At 47.6% G+C, this 19,409-nt stretch overlaps 1 protein-coding gene across 9 annotated transcripts in view; it reads left to right on the top strand.

Moving 5' to 3' along the window:
* Positions 1–17,523: 17,523 nt before the first annotated feature.
* Nrxn3 (neurexin 3) overlaps positions 17,524–19,409 on the top strand; it is a 1,484,695-nt gene continuing 1,482,809 nt past the window's right edge. For all 9 annotated transcript variants that reach the window (XM_077800321.1, XM_077800320.1, XM_077800323.1 and 6 more), the window contains exon 1: positions 17,524–18,232. In XM_077800321.1, coding sequence (XP_077656447.1) covers positions 17,524–18,232 — 709 coding nt within the window. The remainder of the gene's footprint in view (positions 18,233–19,409) is intronic.

Below are 19,409 nucleotides of genomic sequence, written 5' to 3'. Positions count from 1 at the left end.
ACTGCTAGTTAGCGCTACCAGTGGACCCAAGGGTTGAGGGAACAATGGAGTCCTGTCTAGTGAGATGTGGAGAATGGGGGAAGGAAGTGGGGAGACACTGTGGGATGAGGAGATTGGGGTGCAATCTAGAGAGGAGGGTTAGGTAGAGATGGGAAGTAGAAAAAGATTTCTGAGGCAGGTATTTAGTGAAGTTCTGAGTGAGGTCAAAGGCTAGATGGGTATGAAGGGAGTGCAGAGGGAGGTGCAGGTTACCAGAGTGGAGGGGCAAGGGCCCACAGAGCTAGGTAGGAGCCCATGGGCGTTGTACCCAATGGTAGGAGTCTGGCTAACAGAAGGGAACTGTTAGCCAGGTAACTATCTCAGTGAATGTGGAAGAATAATCTTGGGGGGATGTGTTGGTAAGTTACAATCACAAATGTCTTGGCATGCTGTAGCCTGGGTTAGCTTCCATATGCAGGGGGGGGGCGGTCAGTCTAGACAGGACTCCTCTAGGTAATTCTGAGCTTGCATCTGCAAGTTGAACGGGGGTTTGGTGGATTTAGCTTGGTCATGGTTGGGGTGGCCTGTGGGTCACTCACTGCAGGGACTGATGGGCCAGCCCAGCTGTGATTTTCGTATCGAGACAGCAGAGGTGGGACAGAGCAAGCACTTCTCAAACCTTTCTTCCTGTTGCCTGTTAACATTTCTTTGTTCCATGCAAATTATATGGCTAAACCCAAAGCCTAGGTGTGAGGAAGGATGCTCTCCCCGGGCAGGTGACTAGGGATGGTGAGAATATTTTGGGACAATATTGCCCACAGAGGATGGGTGAGGGCTAGGGGGATGGAGACGGGGGGGCTTGCAGATGGCACTGAACCCTTGAATGAGGACAGAGGAACAAAGTGGGGCAGGAAGGATGCGGTCTACTCTGCTCCCATCCTGAGACACAAATGGCCCCAGCTGAGCATGTTTGTTAAAGAAATCGTTTCATTAGAGAAGATGCAGGTTTGGGTATTAAGGAGACCAATACGAACAGCAGGAATTCAGGGGGCACAGAGGGAAGAGTGCAGAAGAGGTTTGGAAGGCAGTTGGTTACTGAGGGTCAGGGGATGGCCCACCAAGGGGGAGGTTCTAGCTTTAGGAATACAACTGACAAATCACACAAACAACGCTGCTAGAAAATCTCGTGCTGACCCAAGAGACACTCTCTGGAAGTCTCCCTGTTTGGGGAAAGTGTAAAGACCAGCCCCCATGTTGCCTTGAATGGAACTCTGGGTGCCGGGTTCTTCCTGACTAACCGAGGAGGGCAGATGGATGGAGGAGATGTTTCCAGGGGGAGGTGGTCACAGCTCTACACTATACTTGGGATTTCACAATTGCCTTTACTCTGACAGGGTGTTGGGACTTTTTTTTTTTTTTTTTTTGGCACTACAAATAAGGAAGTGAGAGGGTGGGTGTGGGAAGGAAACTATTTAAATGGAGATACTGTAATAGAAATAACATCCATCCTTGGAAAGAGACTCTAGAAGAAAGACGGATGGGGGTGGGACACTTCAAACCTGTATTTCATCTCTTGGCAGAGCCTCTGACTACCTTTGCGTGTGCTTGACCAACCCTGTCCTCTAGGCTCTGAGCTCGTTGAGGTAAACCCTGGCTTGCCTTAACCACGGTGGCTCTATCCTCCGTGGTAGCATCTCTCTTAGATCATATAATAGGTGTTCAGTGAATATGTTTGGGCAGATTAATGAATGCACGAATGACAGAAAATTCAATAGCTGATGTACCCGTCTCTACCTAACGCTCCAAGATTTCTTTTGGTAATGTCACTCAACAAATATTTAGGGACCTCTTGAATTTTAAGCAGAATGACTAGGCATTCACAGAGAATGAGACATAGTCCTTGCCAGATGGTTGCTTATCTTCACTTGCAGCTTTGGGAACAGTAACTCTCCATAGAGAGCCACATTGGAATGTTTCAAGCCTCAGTTTATCCACCTGCAAAAGGGGGCGGCTCAAACAGATTCATTCAGGTTCTGTTCCTACAAGGCTTCTTGGTGCATTCAAAGTTCTATTGTTCACTGTGAGCTCTAAAGGAGGGAAAGCAGATGCTTCTGAAACCTATTTGACTGTATTTCTCTCTCTCTCTCTCTTTCTAGAGCATCTTGTGGGACTGGTTTTCTACAGGAAAATGTGGGTTTAGACTAACTCTGGTGGACCAATCCTTGTAGAAATTCGATGGAAGGTCATCTCTATTCCACCTTCCCAGATGAACTTGTATCAACTGTAACTGTGTTTTAGAAAATGTTCTATGCTAGGGACAGGATGGCTGCTTTTTGGAAAACCCAATGGGGTCTGACAGCTGGCTGTCCTTGGCCCTTGTGATGTTGGAAATGGGTCCAACATCCACATCCCAAGACTGGGTTATACCTGCTAGGCTTTCCCTGTGTTCCACGGTCCCTAGAGCACTCTGCATTCCAGGGAGAATGAATGAGGCATCTGGGATAACTGTCTGCCTGGAGACTGGGGGACAAGAAGACTAAGTTTCATAGGAATGTTGTCATGTTGACACAGGACAGGATCAGGATGTCTAAGGAACATACAGGTCCCAGGAAAAGCCTTAAGTCTAGAAAAGGGGGCAATTAGCTGCTTTCTCCCCCTCTTTTGGATTATCTACCTGGATAAAATGTGGCCTCAGGTATTAGGTCAACCTGGCTATTGAGGTCCATGGTGAGTGACCATGGGCAGTTAAGAACTGGGAGTAGGGATTCAGTATAGGCCTCTCTTGCATCTCCCCTGGATAAGAGTCATGGGCTCCTCATCGGTCTCTCTGTGTCCTGATGCATTCCTTTCAAAACCAGGTCCCACACCATCTAAAACACAGATTTTGTCCCATTGCTCCCTCTGCTTAATATCTCTGAATGTCTCTTCAAGTTGTCCTTGGCCCCAGGACTTCTGGAACCCTGCCCCCACCAAGACTTTCAACTTGACCCTTTCCCCAGTCTTCCCTCCCACCTGCCTTACAATGCAGCCAGAGAGAAGTTCTGGAGGCTTCCTGAGCACCTGCCTGGTGATCTCTCATATCTCTCTGTCTTTATTCTTGACTTTGGTTCTGTTAGGAAGCCTCCCCTATGGCCCAGTCTAGAAAAGCTGTTTATTCTTCAAGTGCCCACTGAGCCCCATTCTGCTTGTGGCTCACATGTCCATTTCCCTTATTTATGAGGCTCTGACTGGGACCTTGGGGACTCTGGGATCTTATGGGGAGCCTGGTGAATAGCAGGTAGTTACTGGAGGTTTGCTGAATGAATGAATATGTCTGAGTTGTTTTGAATGAAATGGAGACGATGACCTCTTAGCTTCCTCTTCTCATTTCTCTTAGGCACTCACCTTTCTATGTACATAAACGACATATCTGATCTGGAATGACAGACACCCCGCCTGGTTTAGTAGGGACATGGAGTTATTGGGTATTTAAAAAAATAAATGTACTTTGGTTACCTTTCAAGCTTAGCACATTTTTAAAGCTAAGATATAAATAGGTACTAATAAGTAAAGTGGGGGAAATTAATACAAAATTACAGGTTGTATTAGTCCTGATTGTATAATAATGTGTCATAAACAAAGGACCATAAACATTCCAGAATCATCCTGGGAGGACCAAAATTGAAGTCATGCTAATAGAACTATTTACTTTTTGAGACTGGATTTAAAAAGATACTGATTTTTTAAATTTTAAAAAATATAAAAAAATATTTTTAATGTTAAGTAAAAACCCCCAAACCTAAAACTTTGTAGAGAAAGATGTAATTGGAATTTTCTATCTTTTGAGGATAATGAAAATTGCCTTTGAATTATGGCAATTCTGGATTAGCAGCCCAGAGGAGGAGATGCCGAGACTTGATGTTGTGTATTTCATTATTGCGGGAAGAGTCCCTAGATTTAGTTTCATATGCCCTCTGCAATTCATAGCGTGTCTGTGGAACTGCCTAAACTGTTGGGTTGGGAAGGATTCTGAGTCTCCATTAGGGCTCGTGTTAAGGTACCATGATGGATGGGTGAAGGGAGCTGTGGACATAGGGAGGGAAGATCTATGTACTTACCTGCCTTTTCTAATACATCCCCCAGACTGATATGCTAATGAGCGTGATACAAAAGTAGAAACATGGGACTTCTTGTTCAAACTTTAAGATTCAATGACATCACTTACTGGTCGTGTGACCCTGAACAAACCATGCTCTAACTCAGCTTCAGCTTCTTGGTAGGTAAAGGAAGTAGAAAAAAGATTAACACCTTACTTGCTATGAGGTTAGATGAGAGAGTGTTTGGTGAACGCTAAAGAACTCCACACCCGTCCTGCCCACTGTTTTTCAAGGAGGCTGTGAGGTCTCTGCTGTGTACTTAGTACCTATTTGCCCCCGACATGTTTCTTTTGAAGGTTTCTTCATGCCCTGTGTTTTCCACAGCAGGCGGTTGGCTTGGTGACTCAGCATGCCACCTAGCCCAGGGCTCTCTCGGGCCCCTGCTGCTTTGGTTCCCTGTGGTGATGTCCTTCAGAAGAGGCGGTCACGCTGGAGCAGATGAGGTGGAACCACGTCACGGGGTTCACAGCTTGGATGTGCCACCTTCCTGATTCACTCTGTTAAGTGCTCCTAGTCAATTTGGAGCTCAGGACTTGCATTTCTTTCCTTAGCTGCCCCAAGATTGGAGTTCTTAGAACATCATTGACTTATGTTTTGGCCAAGATGAGCAGAACCACTCAGTTTTTTTTCTGTGTCTTGTCCTCTAGGAAGCCAGCTTGGGCACGATAGTGTGGCAAGGGATCATTGGTGAGCCAGCAGAACACATGAATGTGCTTTAAGTGTCTGTTGTCACTGATATAAATTCAGCCAAAGCAAGTCACAGGAGCTTGGTGTCAGCGGCTGGGCATGGTAGTGGTAAATAGCAAAGGGGATGGAGATGAGGACAGGTGAAGAATGTGGACCCGGATACCATTAAACTGCTCCACATTATGGGAGAAGTCTCTAAAATCATAGTGTGAATGAGGTGAACAGAGAAGTAGTAGTGATGATAGTCATGGCTAATACTTACTGAACACTTATTAGAGGCCTGGGCCTGGCTCTATGCTGTAAGCCTCATTTGCATTTTTTTTTGACACTGACTCTTCCTATTCCCCTCTGACCTCTCCCATTTTACAGATGAGAACACTGAGGTCCAGGGAGGTTAAGTACAGCCATGTGGCGCTTGATGATGGGGATACGCTATGAGACACGTGTGAGGCTAGTTTATTATTTTGGGAACATCATAGAGTACTCACACAGACTCCAACAGCTGTGATGTCACTAAACAACATGATCTTATGAGACCAGTGTCATGTGTGGGGTCTGTGGTTGACCAAAAGGTCATTATGGGGTGCATTACTTCTGTTGTCAGCGTTTACACAGGTAAGCAGTGGAGTTCTGGGATAAGAATCCAGTTTTGTAGGACTCTAGAGTCTAGCTCTTAACTGAATCCCAGATACTAGAACCGTGGGAGGGTGCAGGGGCCCTTGAATGTACTGGAAAGAAGTGTTGGATACAGAATGGGCAGCTCCATTCTTGGAGAGGGTAGTAAATGCATGGAGTGGGCCCCTCAAACAGACTGTGAAGGATATAGACCTTGTAAGACTTCATGCCAAGCTAGTATGAGTGAAAAGACAACTCTGTCAAGAAAGTTTTGTGTAAATGACAGTTCCTTTTAGGAGATTTAAGGGATAGTCTCTAAGTCTTGAGGTTGGTATAATGGAGTGGTTTTGAAACTATGTTCTTCACTTGTGCATGGTTGGTGGGACTGCAGACCAGTGCAACCACTCTGGAAAGCAGTATGGAGATTCCTCCAAAAACTAGGAATGGAACCACCCTATGACCTAGCTATAGCAATCCCGGATATTGTTCCAAAAGATCTAAAATTAGCATACTACAGCAACATAGCCACATCAATGTTTATAGCAGCACAGTTCACAATAACTAAATTATGGAATCAATCCAGATGCCTGTCAGTAAATAAATAGATTAAGAGATTGGGATACACACACACACACACACATACACACACACACCACTGGAGTTCTACTCAGCCATTAAAAAGAATGAAATTATGGCATTTGCCTTTAAATGGATGGAAATGTATAACATAAAAATGGATGGAAATGAATAACTTGAAGTGAGCCACACTCAGAAACTCAAAGGTTGAATGTTTTTTTCTCCTATGTGGAAGCTAGAGTAAAATAAAGGAAAATAAAAATAAATAATCAGTCAAATACAAAATAACAGGTGAGTGAAAGGAAGTCTAGTAGAGTAGATGGAAGGAGAAGGGGGAAGGGTGGATAAGAGGGAAAAGGAGGATCATGAACTAAAATCGAAGTCCGTGCATGGGTGAATTTGTTGGGATCAATCCAACTATTATGTGTAAAGCTCTAATAAAAACAAACAATGTTCCTGGGGCACTAGAATTTTGTACTATAAAGTCTCATTGTGGTAGTTAGGGTGGAGGTTAAGAGGCAAGATTCAATCTTCTACTTCTCCAGACCAGCTCTGCTTTTAACCATCTTATGGCAGGGGGTAGCGGGTCAGAGTTTGAAAACTAAAGGTCTCAGTGGCTTAAGGAAGAACCCTGTTCTAAGAGGTTACGGGGTCTCCATACCTGGGCTCTATCTAGTGCTTCTTCCTTCACTGTCCACTTGTGTGTTCTTGGACACTTACTGTCCCCTGGACCTTCTTCTTCATCTCTAGAGGGACAGCATGGGTCAGGTGATTGTCACTGTCCTCCCCAGGTTTTGTACTTATCTTTCGGAAGGAGCAGCTGTGCCCACTTACACTGTTGGGGATGGAGTTCTAGAACTGTCTGTGGTGTGAGCCAGAATTCTCTGGAGTCGTTGGGACTTGCACTACTTCCCCCCTAGTCCAGTGTTCATCTCTGACTGACTCAGTGCCCGAGAGCACCCTCCCCATCTTCTGCAAGTAACTCACCTGTGCCCTGGTCCGGGAGCTTCTCAGCAGTGCCCCCTGGTTGTGTCTTTTCCTTGCCACCATCTTCTTTTCTTTGTCTCACATGCTTTTATTTTCACGCAGACAAAGCATAAGAGTTGGTACCAATGTATGCCAGGGGTGTTGGCAGCGGGGGAAGGTCAGCGGGGCTGGGGGTGTTGGCAGTAGGCGAGGTATTTGTGCATGGCTGGCCTTCCCTAGCTGCTAACAGGGGTGTGGGGTTCATCTGGCCAATTCACTCTTCCAATGTAGATCCCTTTCTTCTGATCCCCTCTCTCAGGTCCTGACTTCCAGGGCAAAGGGCAGAGCTGTGACCTGGCTATTTGGTGGAAGTCCCTGCATCTCCTCTTCTCAGTTCCTAGGCAGTGGAGAAAGAGGATGGGGAAGTGGGGAGGGGCATGGCTTCCCCCCACCAAGTTATGGAAGGAGAGGAGGCTGGAGACTGCTAACTGGTGCCCCAAGCTACTTTCCATAGAGGAGACACTGGGTGGGGACCTGGCGGAGAGGGAGTGGGCAGTGAGAAGGTTTGGGGAAGGGCATCGCAGGCTGTGGGAATAGCCCACGTGAAGGCTCTGAGGTTGGACTGCACTTGGTGAGTCCTCTGGAAGCACCAGGGAGGTGGCATGTCTGGGGCATCACGATAAGGAGAAGAGAGGTAGGAGATGAGACTGGAGAGGTGGCTAGGTGTCATCAAGAGTGCACGGAGGACTTTGGGTTTCATTCTGAGCCTGTTGAAAATCACTGGTGATTTTTTTGAATAAGGGATCGGTGGCTTCCATTTTAAAAGGTCATTCTGACTGATGTAGAAAACATTCTCTAAGGGGCAAAGGAAGATTCGAGGAGGCGGATAATAGTCCAGGAGGAAAAACCAAACACAAAAACACGGGGGTAATGAATTAATCAGAGTGTAGCTGAAGCCTTCCCTGTGAGTTCTTGCCTTGTAGGGTGTCAAGCCTGGAATGTCCTGTCCAAGTGTCAGGAAACCCTGGGGAGTCTGAAGATAGAGCAGGAGAGATGGCAGATGGACCAGGAGGCCTGGCATGGACTCTGAGACAGACTTAGTTCTGCCCTCCATCCGTCCATCCAAAGTATAATTTCCAGTTTATTAAATTTTTTCTTCAGGCCTGAAGACTCAGCTCGCCTGGGCATTGTCAGAGGTCTTGGGACAGCCTCTTGGCTCTAAATTTGGGGGAGATTGTTTGGTCCTCTCAGGCCTAACGAGGACAGTTCCTGGGACCTTCCTGTGGAGGGCACCCCTCTGGTCGTAGCTTCATATACACCTTGGGAAGCACATAGGTGTTGAAGATCCTCACTTCAGCAATGAGGTAGCATTTATGGGCATGCTCCTGCCCTGCTTCCTGCTTTGGGTGCACCCCACCTTAGCCCTTGCACTGCCCGGCAGGTAGCAGGGTCTGCACCTCAGACCTCCAAGGCACGCCTTGCAGGACAGGGCCAGGAGTGCCTTGGAGTGAAGCTGGGGGCTCTGAGGTTTGGGGCCACAGCTCAGCTCCAGTGTGTCCAAAGCCTCAGCCAGTCTGCTCTGCTCTCCCCGTGCCAGCTCTGGCTCTTCTTGCTTTGTTAATGGAGAATTTGTCAAGTAATGGGAATAATTAGCACAGTGGGAGCTTTACTGTGTCCTGGAAAGAGAACGCGGAGAGCCCTCGAAGCAGCCCCAGACGTAATTGCCAGGCGGCTTATTTTCTCTTGTCTGCATCTCTTTCCCCTCTTGCATGTGTTTGATTTTCCCCCCTTCTCTTTGTGTCGAGAGAGTTGGCCAGGAGAAAAGACCCATAAATTGCCCTCTTGCTGGGCTGGTGCTGTGCAAGCTGGGTAAGATTGTCTTCTAGGGCTAAATAATTTCGCTCTCCCCCCACCCTCTATGAGGGGAAAATCGGCTAACCACTTACCTGATCTGCCTCCCTCCTTTTTCCTCCCCATTTTTTCTCTCTCCTCCAGCCCCCCTCCCCATCCCTGCCCAGTTCCCTCATGTAAAGAACTCACTGACTCTCAATTGAATCTTTTTTAATGGTCCCAGGAGGCGAGGATCTTGAAGGGTGATTATCTTCATTATAAATTATTAACTCTCCCAGCAGCCAGATGGCTTCCCAACCCGTGGCTGGGAACTCCGGGCTGGGGAGGCCCGCTGGCAGGCAGAGGAGGGGACGGGAGAAGGGAGGAGGATGGATGTTGAGTGACCATAGCTTCTGGGGTTCCTGGCTGCACCAGCGATGCTGGGGAGCCTGTTGGCACCTCGTGAGGTACCCCTTCTGTGGGTGGCAGGGGGAGAGTCTGTTGCTGTTGAGTTTTGCCCATTAGATAACCTGGGGATGGAGTAGAGGTGGTAGGTGGAGAGGAAGGTCATAGGCTGCTTGTGGCATGAACCCCCGGGAAGGTTGCATAAAGCATGGTCAGAACATGTGATCATTCGATGACTTTGTGTAGTCTTTGATGTTCACAACAGACTGGAAGGATTTTCTCTTTCTCCACAATTTGTAGGAGAAGAATTCTTAGATCACAGAGCTTTCCACACAATGGTTATTTATTTGGCCCCTAGTGGAAGCCTGGCTCTCACTCCCAGGACAGTGCCTCTGCCCTACACCAGACTTCTCAGCTGTCTTTGTCTTGCTGACTTGCAGATTTTTGTGCAAGTGTCTATTCCCTGGGAAGTTCTGGCTGGCCACACCAGCCCGGGTCATCTCTTGTTCTTCTCTGGTCTACTATGCCCATGCATGGGCCCATTTAGTACTAACACAGGACCCCAAGGTATCTTGCCTCTTCTGGGCCTGGGAGACTCAGTTCATCTAGAGGCTGTCTCCCTGTAAGATCAGGACCTAGCTGATCCTTCTAGGGAGTACGTCTACTAGATAGCCTGAGGACAGTAGAGAACCCCTGGTGTCTGTCCCCAAACTTCAGAAGATAACTGCTTAGATGACTGCTATGATTTGCCTTTGCAAGCCTCAAACTTTGCTATCTTCAAAGTTTTCTCATACAAAGAGACTCAGGCACGACTTGTAACATTGCCTGTGACATTGGGGTAAAGGAAGCCCATCTCTCTAGATTTCCCTCCCTGAGCAGGCCAGGTGAGATGGCGACCTTTGCCATGCTGAAACAGCAGCTTTAAGGACAACAGTTAACCGCACAAGTGGCTACGGCTGTGCTGAGCACTGTAGACTTTAGCTTGTATTAACTGCTTTGTTATTATCACTCACTGTTATCCTCTCATGTTATGGGTAAAACAAGGGAGGCACAGAGAGGGTAAGTGACTTGCTCAAAGTCACACAGGTAGCAACAGGTCTGGGCTTTGAATCCAGGACATCCAGTTCCAGACCTCTCGGAAGGGAGGCTCCCCCTATGCCAGTGTTCCATTTTGGACCCTGGAGATAGCCCATTGCCACAGCCAGCCCATACTCGACAGACCTTTGGCCCATCTCTTTTCATTATTTAGACCCATGTCTTTCTTCTTGATTAGCATGTAAGTGCCTTGCAGGATTTGAGCTATTTTTTTTATTTATCTTTATATCTAGGACACAAGTGTTCCATGGTTAAAAAAAGATAATGAAGGAACTTCTTTTCCATTCACTGCCCGCTGGCTTATCTACACCTCTCTTAGTGATGCTTAGAATAAAAATCGAGTGACAGGCACATCAGATCCACCTAGATGATCATCTCCTTTGTCCTAAGTTACATTTCAGTTAGTGAAGTCTAAGATTTCATTTGATTATCTGGCAGCCATACGACACACAAACATACAAATTGTGTGTGTGTGTGTGTGTGTGTGTGTGTGTGTGTGAGAGAGAGAGAGAGAGAGAGAGACAGAGAGACAGAGAGACAGAGAGACATCTATTTAACTTCTCAATCTATTTACTACACACTCACAAATTGTACCTTCTCTCCTTTGGGGGAGGTTACATTGGAGGATTGAGTTGTTTAACTTTCCATTTATCTTTATCACCTTGTGTCTTTTAGACACAGACTATGGTTGAAGTCTACCATGATCTCCAGGGGCCCCTGTGCCCTGGCCCAGACTCTCACCAGCTCTCAGCTCATCCACTGAGACCCATGGTTCTCCCTGTCTTCATCCAAGCTCTTGATGAAAGTGAGGCCCAGGACAGGACCGGACCTCCTGTCAGTGCCTCTGTGGGTCCAGTTCCTTTGATTACCATTCCTTCGCCGGTAATGAGTCTTTTTGGTGGTTTCTACCTCGTATTCCTCATATCATGAAAAACTTTTCCAAAATACTGGCTAAAGTCCACCTATAAGTCCTGTTTCCCTTGCCGTAATAGATTAGTATTCTGTTTGACAGAAAAGGAGTGTGAGTGAGTCGGACATGGCCACACCTTAGTTCTTATGGGGAAATTACTTTTTATCCAAAGTGTGTTCAAGTTCAAGGCTAGATAAAAATGTCTCTTCCTTTCTCTCCCCATCTCTGTCCCCACCTATTTATATAGCAATATAAATAGGTCCCCTTCTCTACATGCCCATTTGACAGAGTGACTTAAGCACTGTTCTCCTCTCCTTCCTGAAGGAAGAAGGAAGGTGCTCCTGGGATGGGGTTAACTTGATGGCTGATTCTAGGAGCAGCTCAGCAGAATACAGGGGGAAGGAGCAGAGCTGGAAAGAGGGGTGTTTTATCCATGACCCGATTGTGAAAGAGAGCTGGCGTATGGAGTAGACTAGGAAGAGAGCAGGGTACGCCTCATGGTGCAAAATCTGGTGGACGTCTGCTCATGCACCAGCTAGGGTCCTCCATGAGGGCTCGGGGGCAAACCACCTGCACCCATGGCTTCTTGTGTTCTTCTGTGGCTCAAGGGAAGGTGGCAGTTAGACCGTGGAGTTAATTCATTGTCCCAGCCATCCCACACCCAGAAGAGTGTGCCTCTCTCCTTGGGTCCATCTCCTTACAGTGATTTTGATGTGGGGACCTGTAGTAGGGAGTTCCAGTTTCCAAACAGAAACCAGCCACAAGTATCTTTAGAACTCTTCTTCAGGTGACATAATAGAAACAACAGATTGACACGTCCTGTGAGGAAGTATGTGAGATGGGCTTTATAGAAATATACAGATACAGAAGTACATATGTCACATGTGTGCAGCTCAGTGAGTGGGTCTGTGCACTGTCACCTGGATCACGAGACAGAATTCTTTTACCTCCTTTGCCCTCTTCCTGTCAGTAACCTTGTTCTGACATTTAACAGCATAGAATAAATAATTTTGTCTCTTTTATGCTTTGTAAGTGGAACACATACAGTATGTGCTCTTCTGTGCCTTTTGCTCCACATTATGCTTGTGAGCTTCATGCATGCTCTGTCTGCAGATGAAGACCAATCCTTCTTAGACTTGTGCAATAGTTTGCATGAATATACTACAATTTATGGATCCATTTTACTGCAGGTGACAGTGTAGGTGTTGGCTATTAGGGACAGTGTTGCTGTGAATACTCTCACCATGTCTCTGGTTGGAGGTATCTCTGTTGGCATGTACCTAGGAGGGTAGTTATGAAGTCAGGGGACAAAAATGTCCATCTTTAGTGGATCCTGCCAATGCAACATTCCCAAAGAGGGTGTACCTCTATACCTCCTTACATTTAATAAAGTTCAAAATTCCCCTAAAAGATAGGTATGATCATTCCCTCTCTCTTTTTGGAGGAACAATTAAAAACTCAATAGCCCAGAGTTAAATACTTACAGTAATGGGAGACTGTCCAAAGCCCACAGAATTCCTCACCTCCCTGCACTCCTTTCAATCTTGGGAGAGCTCATGCCTTGACCTTTCTTACTGCCTCTGGTTGCACCTTGACAGATGTACTAAGGTAGAAAGAGTTGAGTGTGGTGTGGTGTCAGGAGGGGTATAGTTTGGGAGAATGAGCACATTTCTGAGGCTGTCATGTAAGAGCAAGCCTCCATCCACTTCGAAGATGGAGAAAGAGAGAGAGGCTCATATCCTATGTCTTTGCCCAAGTATAGGGACAAGTGGGTACATCAAGCTTTAAATATTGGGTGGGCAGGACATGAATTTCAGGTTTCAGAGAGTTCTTCCAGATATGGATGGGGCCCTAGGTGATAAAAGCTTTTATTGACTTCTCAGTGACAATACTTTTGATGGTCCAAAATTAGGAGTACATCAGTCAGGATTCTTGGTCAAAACCCAACTCAAATTTGCTTAAAAAATCAAGAGTTTTGGTCATGTTTGACTAATTAGAACAAATTTTTAAAAAATGAAGTTTGGCTCATGTTAAGAAAGTCTTAGAATTCACCGGGCTTCTGTCGTGGCTGGATCGGTGTTAGGGCCACATCTCTAGGAATCTCTCTCTAGCCATCTCTCGGCTCTTATTTCTTCTTTGTTGTCTTCATTCCTAGACTAGATCTTCTCCTCTAGTAGCTGTTGTGCTTGTCATCAAGTCCGGACTTTCCTCTCATAATATGATGACATGATGAAAAGAAAGAAGGCCCTTCTCCCAATAATTCCAGTAAAAGTCCCAATTTGATTCAGTTTGGGTCCAATCTCATCTATCCCCAGACAAATCACTGTGACCAGGAGAGTGGAGTGTTCTCATTGGCTAAATTGGGTCATGTCACCTGTGATTGGGATGACCTCACCTGAGTGACACAGACTGAGGTTATCATTTACCTGCCAAGTGGGATGAAGGGTGGCAAAACCAATAGAGTCATGAGAGGGCTTTTTCAGTCCTGCTGAGGAGCCGAAGAGGGAAGCCGACAAGAAGATTCTAGAGGGAGAACTGGCAAGCCCATGCCTTCCCAGCCATTCCTGGCTCTAGATACAGCCCTGACTCGCTCTTGAGTCTATGTGAAGCTCAGCTAAAACTCCATGGCAGTTCGAAAAGGGAGAAAAGAAACTGGAAGGAGGGGCTGGGGAGGGCAAATGGCAGCCAGATCTTCTGAGCCATCCTGGTGGCAAATGGCCCACATGTCAGAGTTGTGTGAGCCACCCCCCCTGCCTCCTGAGCAGCCGGATTGTGAGACATTTGCAAAGATGTTCACCCCATATAAAGAGTGTGCTGATCCATAATTATGTAAATTAGTTGGCAATTAGATAATGTCACTCACTTTCCCTCTCTTTGCTCGATTCCCACACAACAGATAAGTGTTTTGAGTTTCTGCACCAGTTGGGGGCCCTCCGTGGGGGCTCTGGGGCAAACCACCTGCACCCATGACTTCTTGCGCCCTTCTGTGGCTCAAGAGAGGGTGGAAGTTGGCTGAAAGGGTGAAGAAGGATCTCTGGCTCCCAGTGTCCCGTTTCTTGAGCCTGGCATGCCCCACTGGATGGCTAAAGAAGTCTGAAGAATGACTGTTGGGGAGTTGGCCGGAGACCTGTGGTAGTTAATGTAGGATCGTCTCAATCTTTTGGCCATATTGGAAGTTTCCCAGAAACTGTGGAAGTGCCCACAATCCAAGAAAGAAATTTAAAGTTTGGGGGGGGGTGGGGAATAATGTGGATAGACCATAGGGTGTCAAGTCTAGCTAGACCAGTTCAGATTCTCCCATTCCTGAAAACAGATCCACCGTCATCTGTGGGCAGGAGAGCTTGATTTTCCTGTCAGCCTTTTTGATCCCTCCTGAGGCAGGTTGGGGGAACACTTGTGTCTCCAAGGTTGGTCTGCGCTGGAGACGAAGAGAGAGAGTCTAAGCACCTGGGCAGGATTGAGTGGCCACCCCCAAAGCAGGCTGGGTAAATTCCCATGACCCTCTTCCATGGGGGAGTGTTCCTGGGCAGAGTATGGTTCTAAATTCATGGGTTTCCCCAGACCACTGAGTTTGTTCTTTGAGGTCATGGGGGCCCAGGATTGCTGTGGGTTCATGCAGAGGCCTCAGGGTTGCTGGTTCGCTTCTGTTTTACTGTTCATGACAAGCCCCTGTGACAAGCCCCTGGGGAAGCAGTTGCTTCCCCCAAGACTGCTCTCCGCCAAGCTGTCTGGTTCCAGAGCTGGGCTTTAGTGTATCTATAATATACTGGTCTCCCGCAATGTTGTGACACCCTTATGTCTTATTCTACAGTAGTGCCTGGAATGAACTTGAGCTCTGTGAACAATTGGAGAGAGTTTCCTCCTTCCTGGATTGCTGCCCTTTGACTTGGTTGGCGTATCTTGCCTAACACAATGATCCCATGCTTATAGATGTCACCTCTCCTGATCTTTCCCTGTGAACCTGCCTTCCACTCACTCCACTCCAATAGCACCAGCCTCCTGGCTGTTCTTCAAATACACCAGCCGGTTCCAGATTCAACTTTTGGACTGGCTATGACTTCTGGAACATTCTTCCTAGATATTCATATGGTTAATTCCCATGCCCTCTTTCAGGTCTTTCCTTATACCTCACCTTCTTAAGGACCGTGTTTTGTGGTATTTGCCTGTTTCCATGGTGTAAATCCCCCTAAGTAGTTGATCTCATGTTACCAAAGTGATATGAACCCCGTAAACTTTTCTGAACTCTTAGAAGTGGGATTTCATAAGCCCATAGGGGTTGGCACCAGCATGCTCCTGTGTTCATGTTCTAGTTAAGTATCCCTGTGCCACCAGAGATGCTTGTGACACAGGTACACTGCATGGATAAACCAGTCTACAGAACCAAGGCTTTCCTTATGATGGACTTAACCAGGCTTTTGTTGATGGGATTGGTTTGTTCCTGGGGAAGGGACAGCATCTTCCTCTTCAAAGCATGGGCAAATACCAGATTTGTTGGTGTTATCATTATGAAACACTGCTGGAGACCAGGGTGAATTATCAAGCATGCCAAGTAATAACTTGGAAATCATACACACTGCTTTATCTGAACAGAAAACTCTCTACTTCTGCTTGGTGGGCCAGTGTCTGGCCCTCAGAAACCAAGTCACTAACAGCATCTGAGTACTGGTGCGTTTCTAATCCTTGTATCCTACACATCACATGCTCTAGGTCTGTGCATTTCTTGACTATTCAGTTGTTACCCATTCTTCAGTTTTCATAATTTCTTAAAGTATTTTGTTTTCATGTGGTACCCTCTCTCCACTGACATACACACACCCACCTACTCAGATATGCACTAACAACCTTCTTTCCATCCCTTGCCATTCCAGAAATTAAAAAAAGGAAGCCTAGCATTTACTGATCACCTACTATGCATAAAGTCTTTTGCTGGGATCGTCCCATATCTCCTCATTTAATCCTCCCTTCAATCATGAAAAGAGGCTGTAATCTTCTCCACTTTCAAATGTGAAAAATAGAATCTGAGATAAGTAAAGACATTTTCTCAAAGTTCTACACTGCAGGAACTAGAAATTAAACTCTTGCCTTTTACATTATTTAACCTCAAAGCACATTTTTTTCCCCTGTAAGAGCTTTTCTAATATTTAGAAACAGATGAGGCTTGTCATACTTACTGCTCACCTTCTAATTCATGGGCACTGATTTTTTGAAATACTTCTTTCAAAAATTTAAGGGCTGGAATCTATCTTAGGCCTACCCAAGCAGTGGATTGTCAAATTGAAAAAGTTAAAAAAAAAAATCTTTTAAAAATGATGTATTTTAATAGGTGGATAAGTGAAAATTATGTGTATTTGAGTGTGTGAAATATTAGCACTTAGGAATAAATTTTGGCTATGTGACTCTGTGGTATGAATATTATAAAATGTGCTGATATGGCTTTGGGGTTTAATACTACTTTGGCAGCCTAGTGCATCCTTCTGAGTGGGGCTGGGGTCCTGCCGGGGCTGGGGAAGACCCAGGCCCTCCTTGCTACAGGAGTCCCTGTCTCCTGGCCCTCACTCAGCTGGGAAATAGGATGCAGTCTTTTCCGACAACACATGTCCTAACCTGCCTCTCCTTCTCTCTTCTCCCCCTCCCCTTCTTCCATAGGTCTTTTCTCCGGAGTCCTGGGAGGTGGGTTATGGGCAGGCCTGCCCCTGGCTGGCACCATGTCGCCTGAGTCTGCTTGTGCCCTGCGCTGGGCCCGGCTCTGCCTGAGCACTCAGCTTCTCTCTGCTTCCCTTCCTGCGGCCCGCCACTGCTGAGGAGGTAGACCCTCAGGACTGCCCTAGGCCCGTTTCTACCTTTCGCCCAGCTCACGTTGCTGCCTGCTCCTCCTCCATCACGGCACCGCTGACCTCAGCCCTGTCCCGGGCCTCCCTGGCTGGGGCTTTCGGGGGTCCATTGGGAGGATCTCGTTGCTGAAGGCTTCCTCCTGCACCGCGCCTTCTCCTCCTCAAATCAAGGCCTCCGGATCCACATGGATAGCTGAGATCTTGTCTTGGAGAAAGACACTCGTCCTCACCTTCCCCACCCAGTGCCATTCTCTCCTGCTGCCCTGTCTATTTTCCTGCCTCTTTACTGGATTTCTTGCTCCTGCCCATCTGGGACCGTCTTGTTCTCTTTCCTCCTGCTTCTCCCTCTTGATATTTGTGTGTGTGCCTCCTTCCTCCTGTGTGTCCTCTCTTCCCACTCTGTCTTGTCTGCCTCTCTCCCTTCCACCACCAAAGGGAGATCCTTCCCCGGTACCTGGCCTGTGCTCCTCGGGGCTCTGTGCCCGCAGCCAGGATGAGCTTCACCCTCCACTCAGTTTTCTTCACCCTCAAGGCCAGCATCCTGCTGGGGTCCCTGCTGGGGCTCTGCTTGGGCCTGGAGTTCATGGGCCTCCCCAACCAGTGGGCCCGCTACCTCCGCTGGGACGCCAGCACGCGCAGTGATCTGAGCTTCCAGTTCAAGACCAACGTCTCCACGGGGCTGCTCCTCTACCTGGACGATGGTGGCGTCTGTGACTTCCTCTGCCTCTCCCTGGTGGATGGCCGCGTTCAGCTCCGCTTTAGCATGGACTGCGCTGAGACTGCCGTGCTGTCCAACAAGCAGGTGAACGACAGCAGCTGGCACTTCCTCATGGTGAGCCGCGACCGCCTGCGCACCGTGCTGGTGCTGGATGGCGAGGGCCAGTCTGGGGAGCTGCAGCCCCAGCGGCCGTACATGGATGTGGTCAGTGACTTGTTCCTTGGTGGAGTCCCCGCTGACATTCGGCCTTCTGCCCTGACCCTTGATGGAGTACAGGCCATGCCCGGCTTCAAGGGATTAATCATGGATCTCAAATATGGCAACTCGGAGCCTCGGCTTCTGGGGAGCCAGGGCGTCCAGATGGAAGCCGAGGGACCCTGTGGTGAGCGTCCCTGTGAAAATGGAGGGATCTGCTTCCTCCTGGACGGCCACCCCACCTGTGACTGTTCTACTACTGGCTATGGTGGCACGCTGTGCTCAGAAGGTAAGGTCCTCTCCCCTCTCCAATCTTGATAGAGACCCACCCACTGGATTGGGTGAGGGCCCAGGTGCATGATAGAAGTGAGCTCTATGTTCAAGCACATCTTAAGCTGCCTGTTAAAAGAGAATTGAGCCCTGAGGAGGTAGAGGAAATCCTTTGCTTGCTCTCAATGGAAAAATCTATCAGATCTCAGCTGGAGGAGAATCCTGGCCACTCAACCAGAGGCTGTGTACTCAACTCAAAGGGCTACATGGAGAAGACTGAAGAGTCCTCTCCAGCTTGGCTCCTTTTGCTGCAGCATGGTTGAGCAGGATCAACACTAAACAAGAAATTAGATAGAAATTGGCAAAGTGGCTGTCTCTGTCCTCATGCCCCTTGAAGACTTGGGTGCTTGGGGATAGATGGGAAATTCCCCATCTCTTCCTCCTTAGGACCCCCAGCATAAGGAATGCCTGTGCAGAGAATGAGGGCAGGTGGATGGCAGGGTCCTTGGGCAGCCCTGTTATAAACCCAACCCTTCTGTCACACCCTCAAGCTTGGGGGGGGCGGTTATCTAGAAGGTGGTGAAGCCCTTCTCCCTTCTTATTCTAATAATGAGGATTTTTCACATGAGGACTTTGGATGTGGTTGGTTCCCTTTCCTGTCCTATCCACATTCCAAGAACAGTGCCGACAGGATCCTGAGGTTGACTGGATCCTTGTTTAACCAAGCCCTGCAAGCTTCTCCAGCATAGTTTGGAGCACCCTTCAAGTTCAACTACCACTTCCCAGGGAGTAGGAGGTATGACGGTAGGCTGTACTTGCCTGGTGCACTAAATTCTTTTGGGAATCAGATCTGAGAGAAGTGGCCCAGACTTTAATTTGACAAATGCTCAAAATGCAAATTCCTAGACTCACCACCCACTTAGATTTAGGTAAGAGGGACCATCAAGGTGACCAAGTGTGTGGAAACTGATCAGACAGATATATGTCTGGAGAGACTAGGAGGCAAGAACTTGCCTTTCGCCTGTCCTTCCTGGGTTAAACCTTGAATTCTTCTGGAGACGTTTTGTGTCGCCATCCGATGCTGGTCTCTTCGTGGAGGTGGCAGCATGTTCTAGGTCAGGCAGTGGTCCCCAACCTTGGTTGCACTTTAGGATCACCTGGGAGAATTTAAAAACATCCAGGCTCTACCTAGGCTC

The sequence above is a fragment of the Urocitellus parryii genome, chromosome 6 (genome assembly GCF_045843805.1).
Source record: "Urocitellus parryii isolate mUroPar1 chromosome 6, mUroPar1.hap1, whole genome shotgun sequence".
In the NCBI taxonomy this organism is placed as follows: domain Eukaryota; kingdom Metazoa; phylum Chordata; class Mammalia; order Rodentia; family Sciuridae; genus Urocitellus; species Urocitellus parryii.
This window is presented reverse-complemented; position numbering and strand designations above follow the sequence as displayed.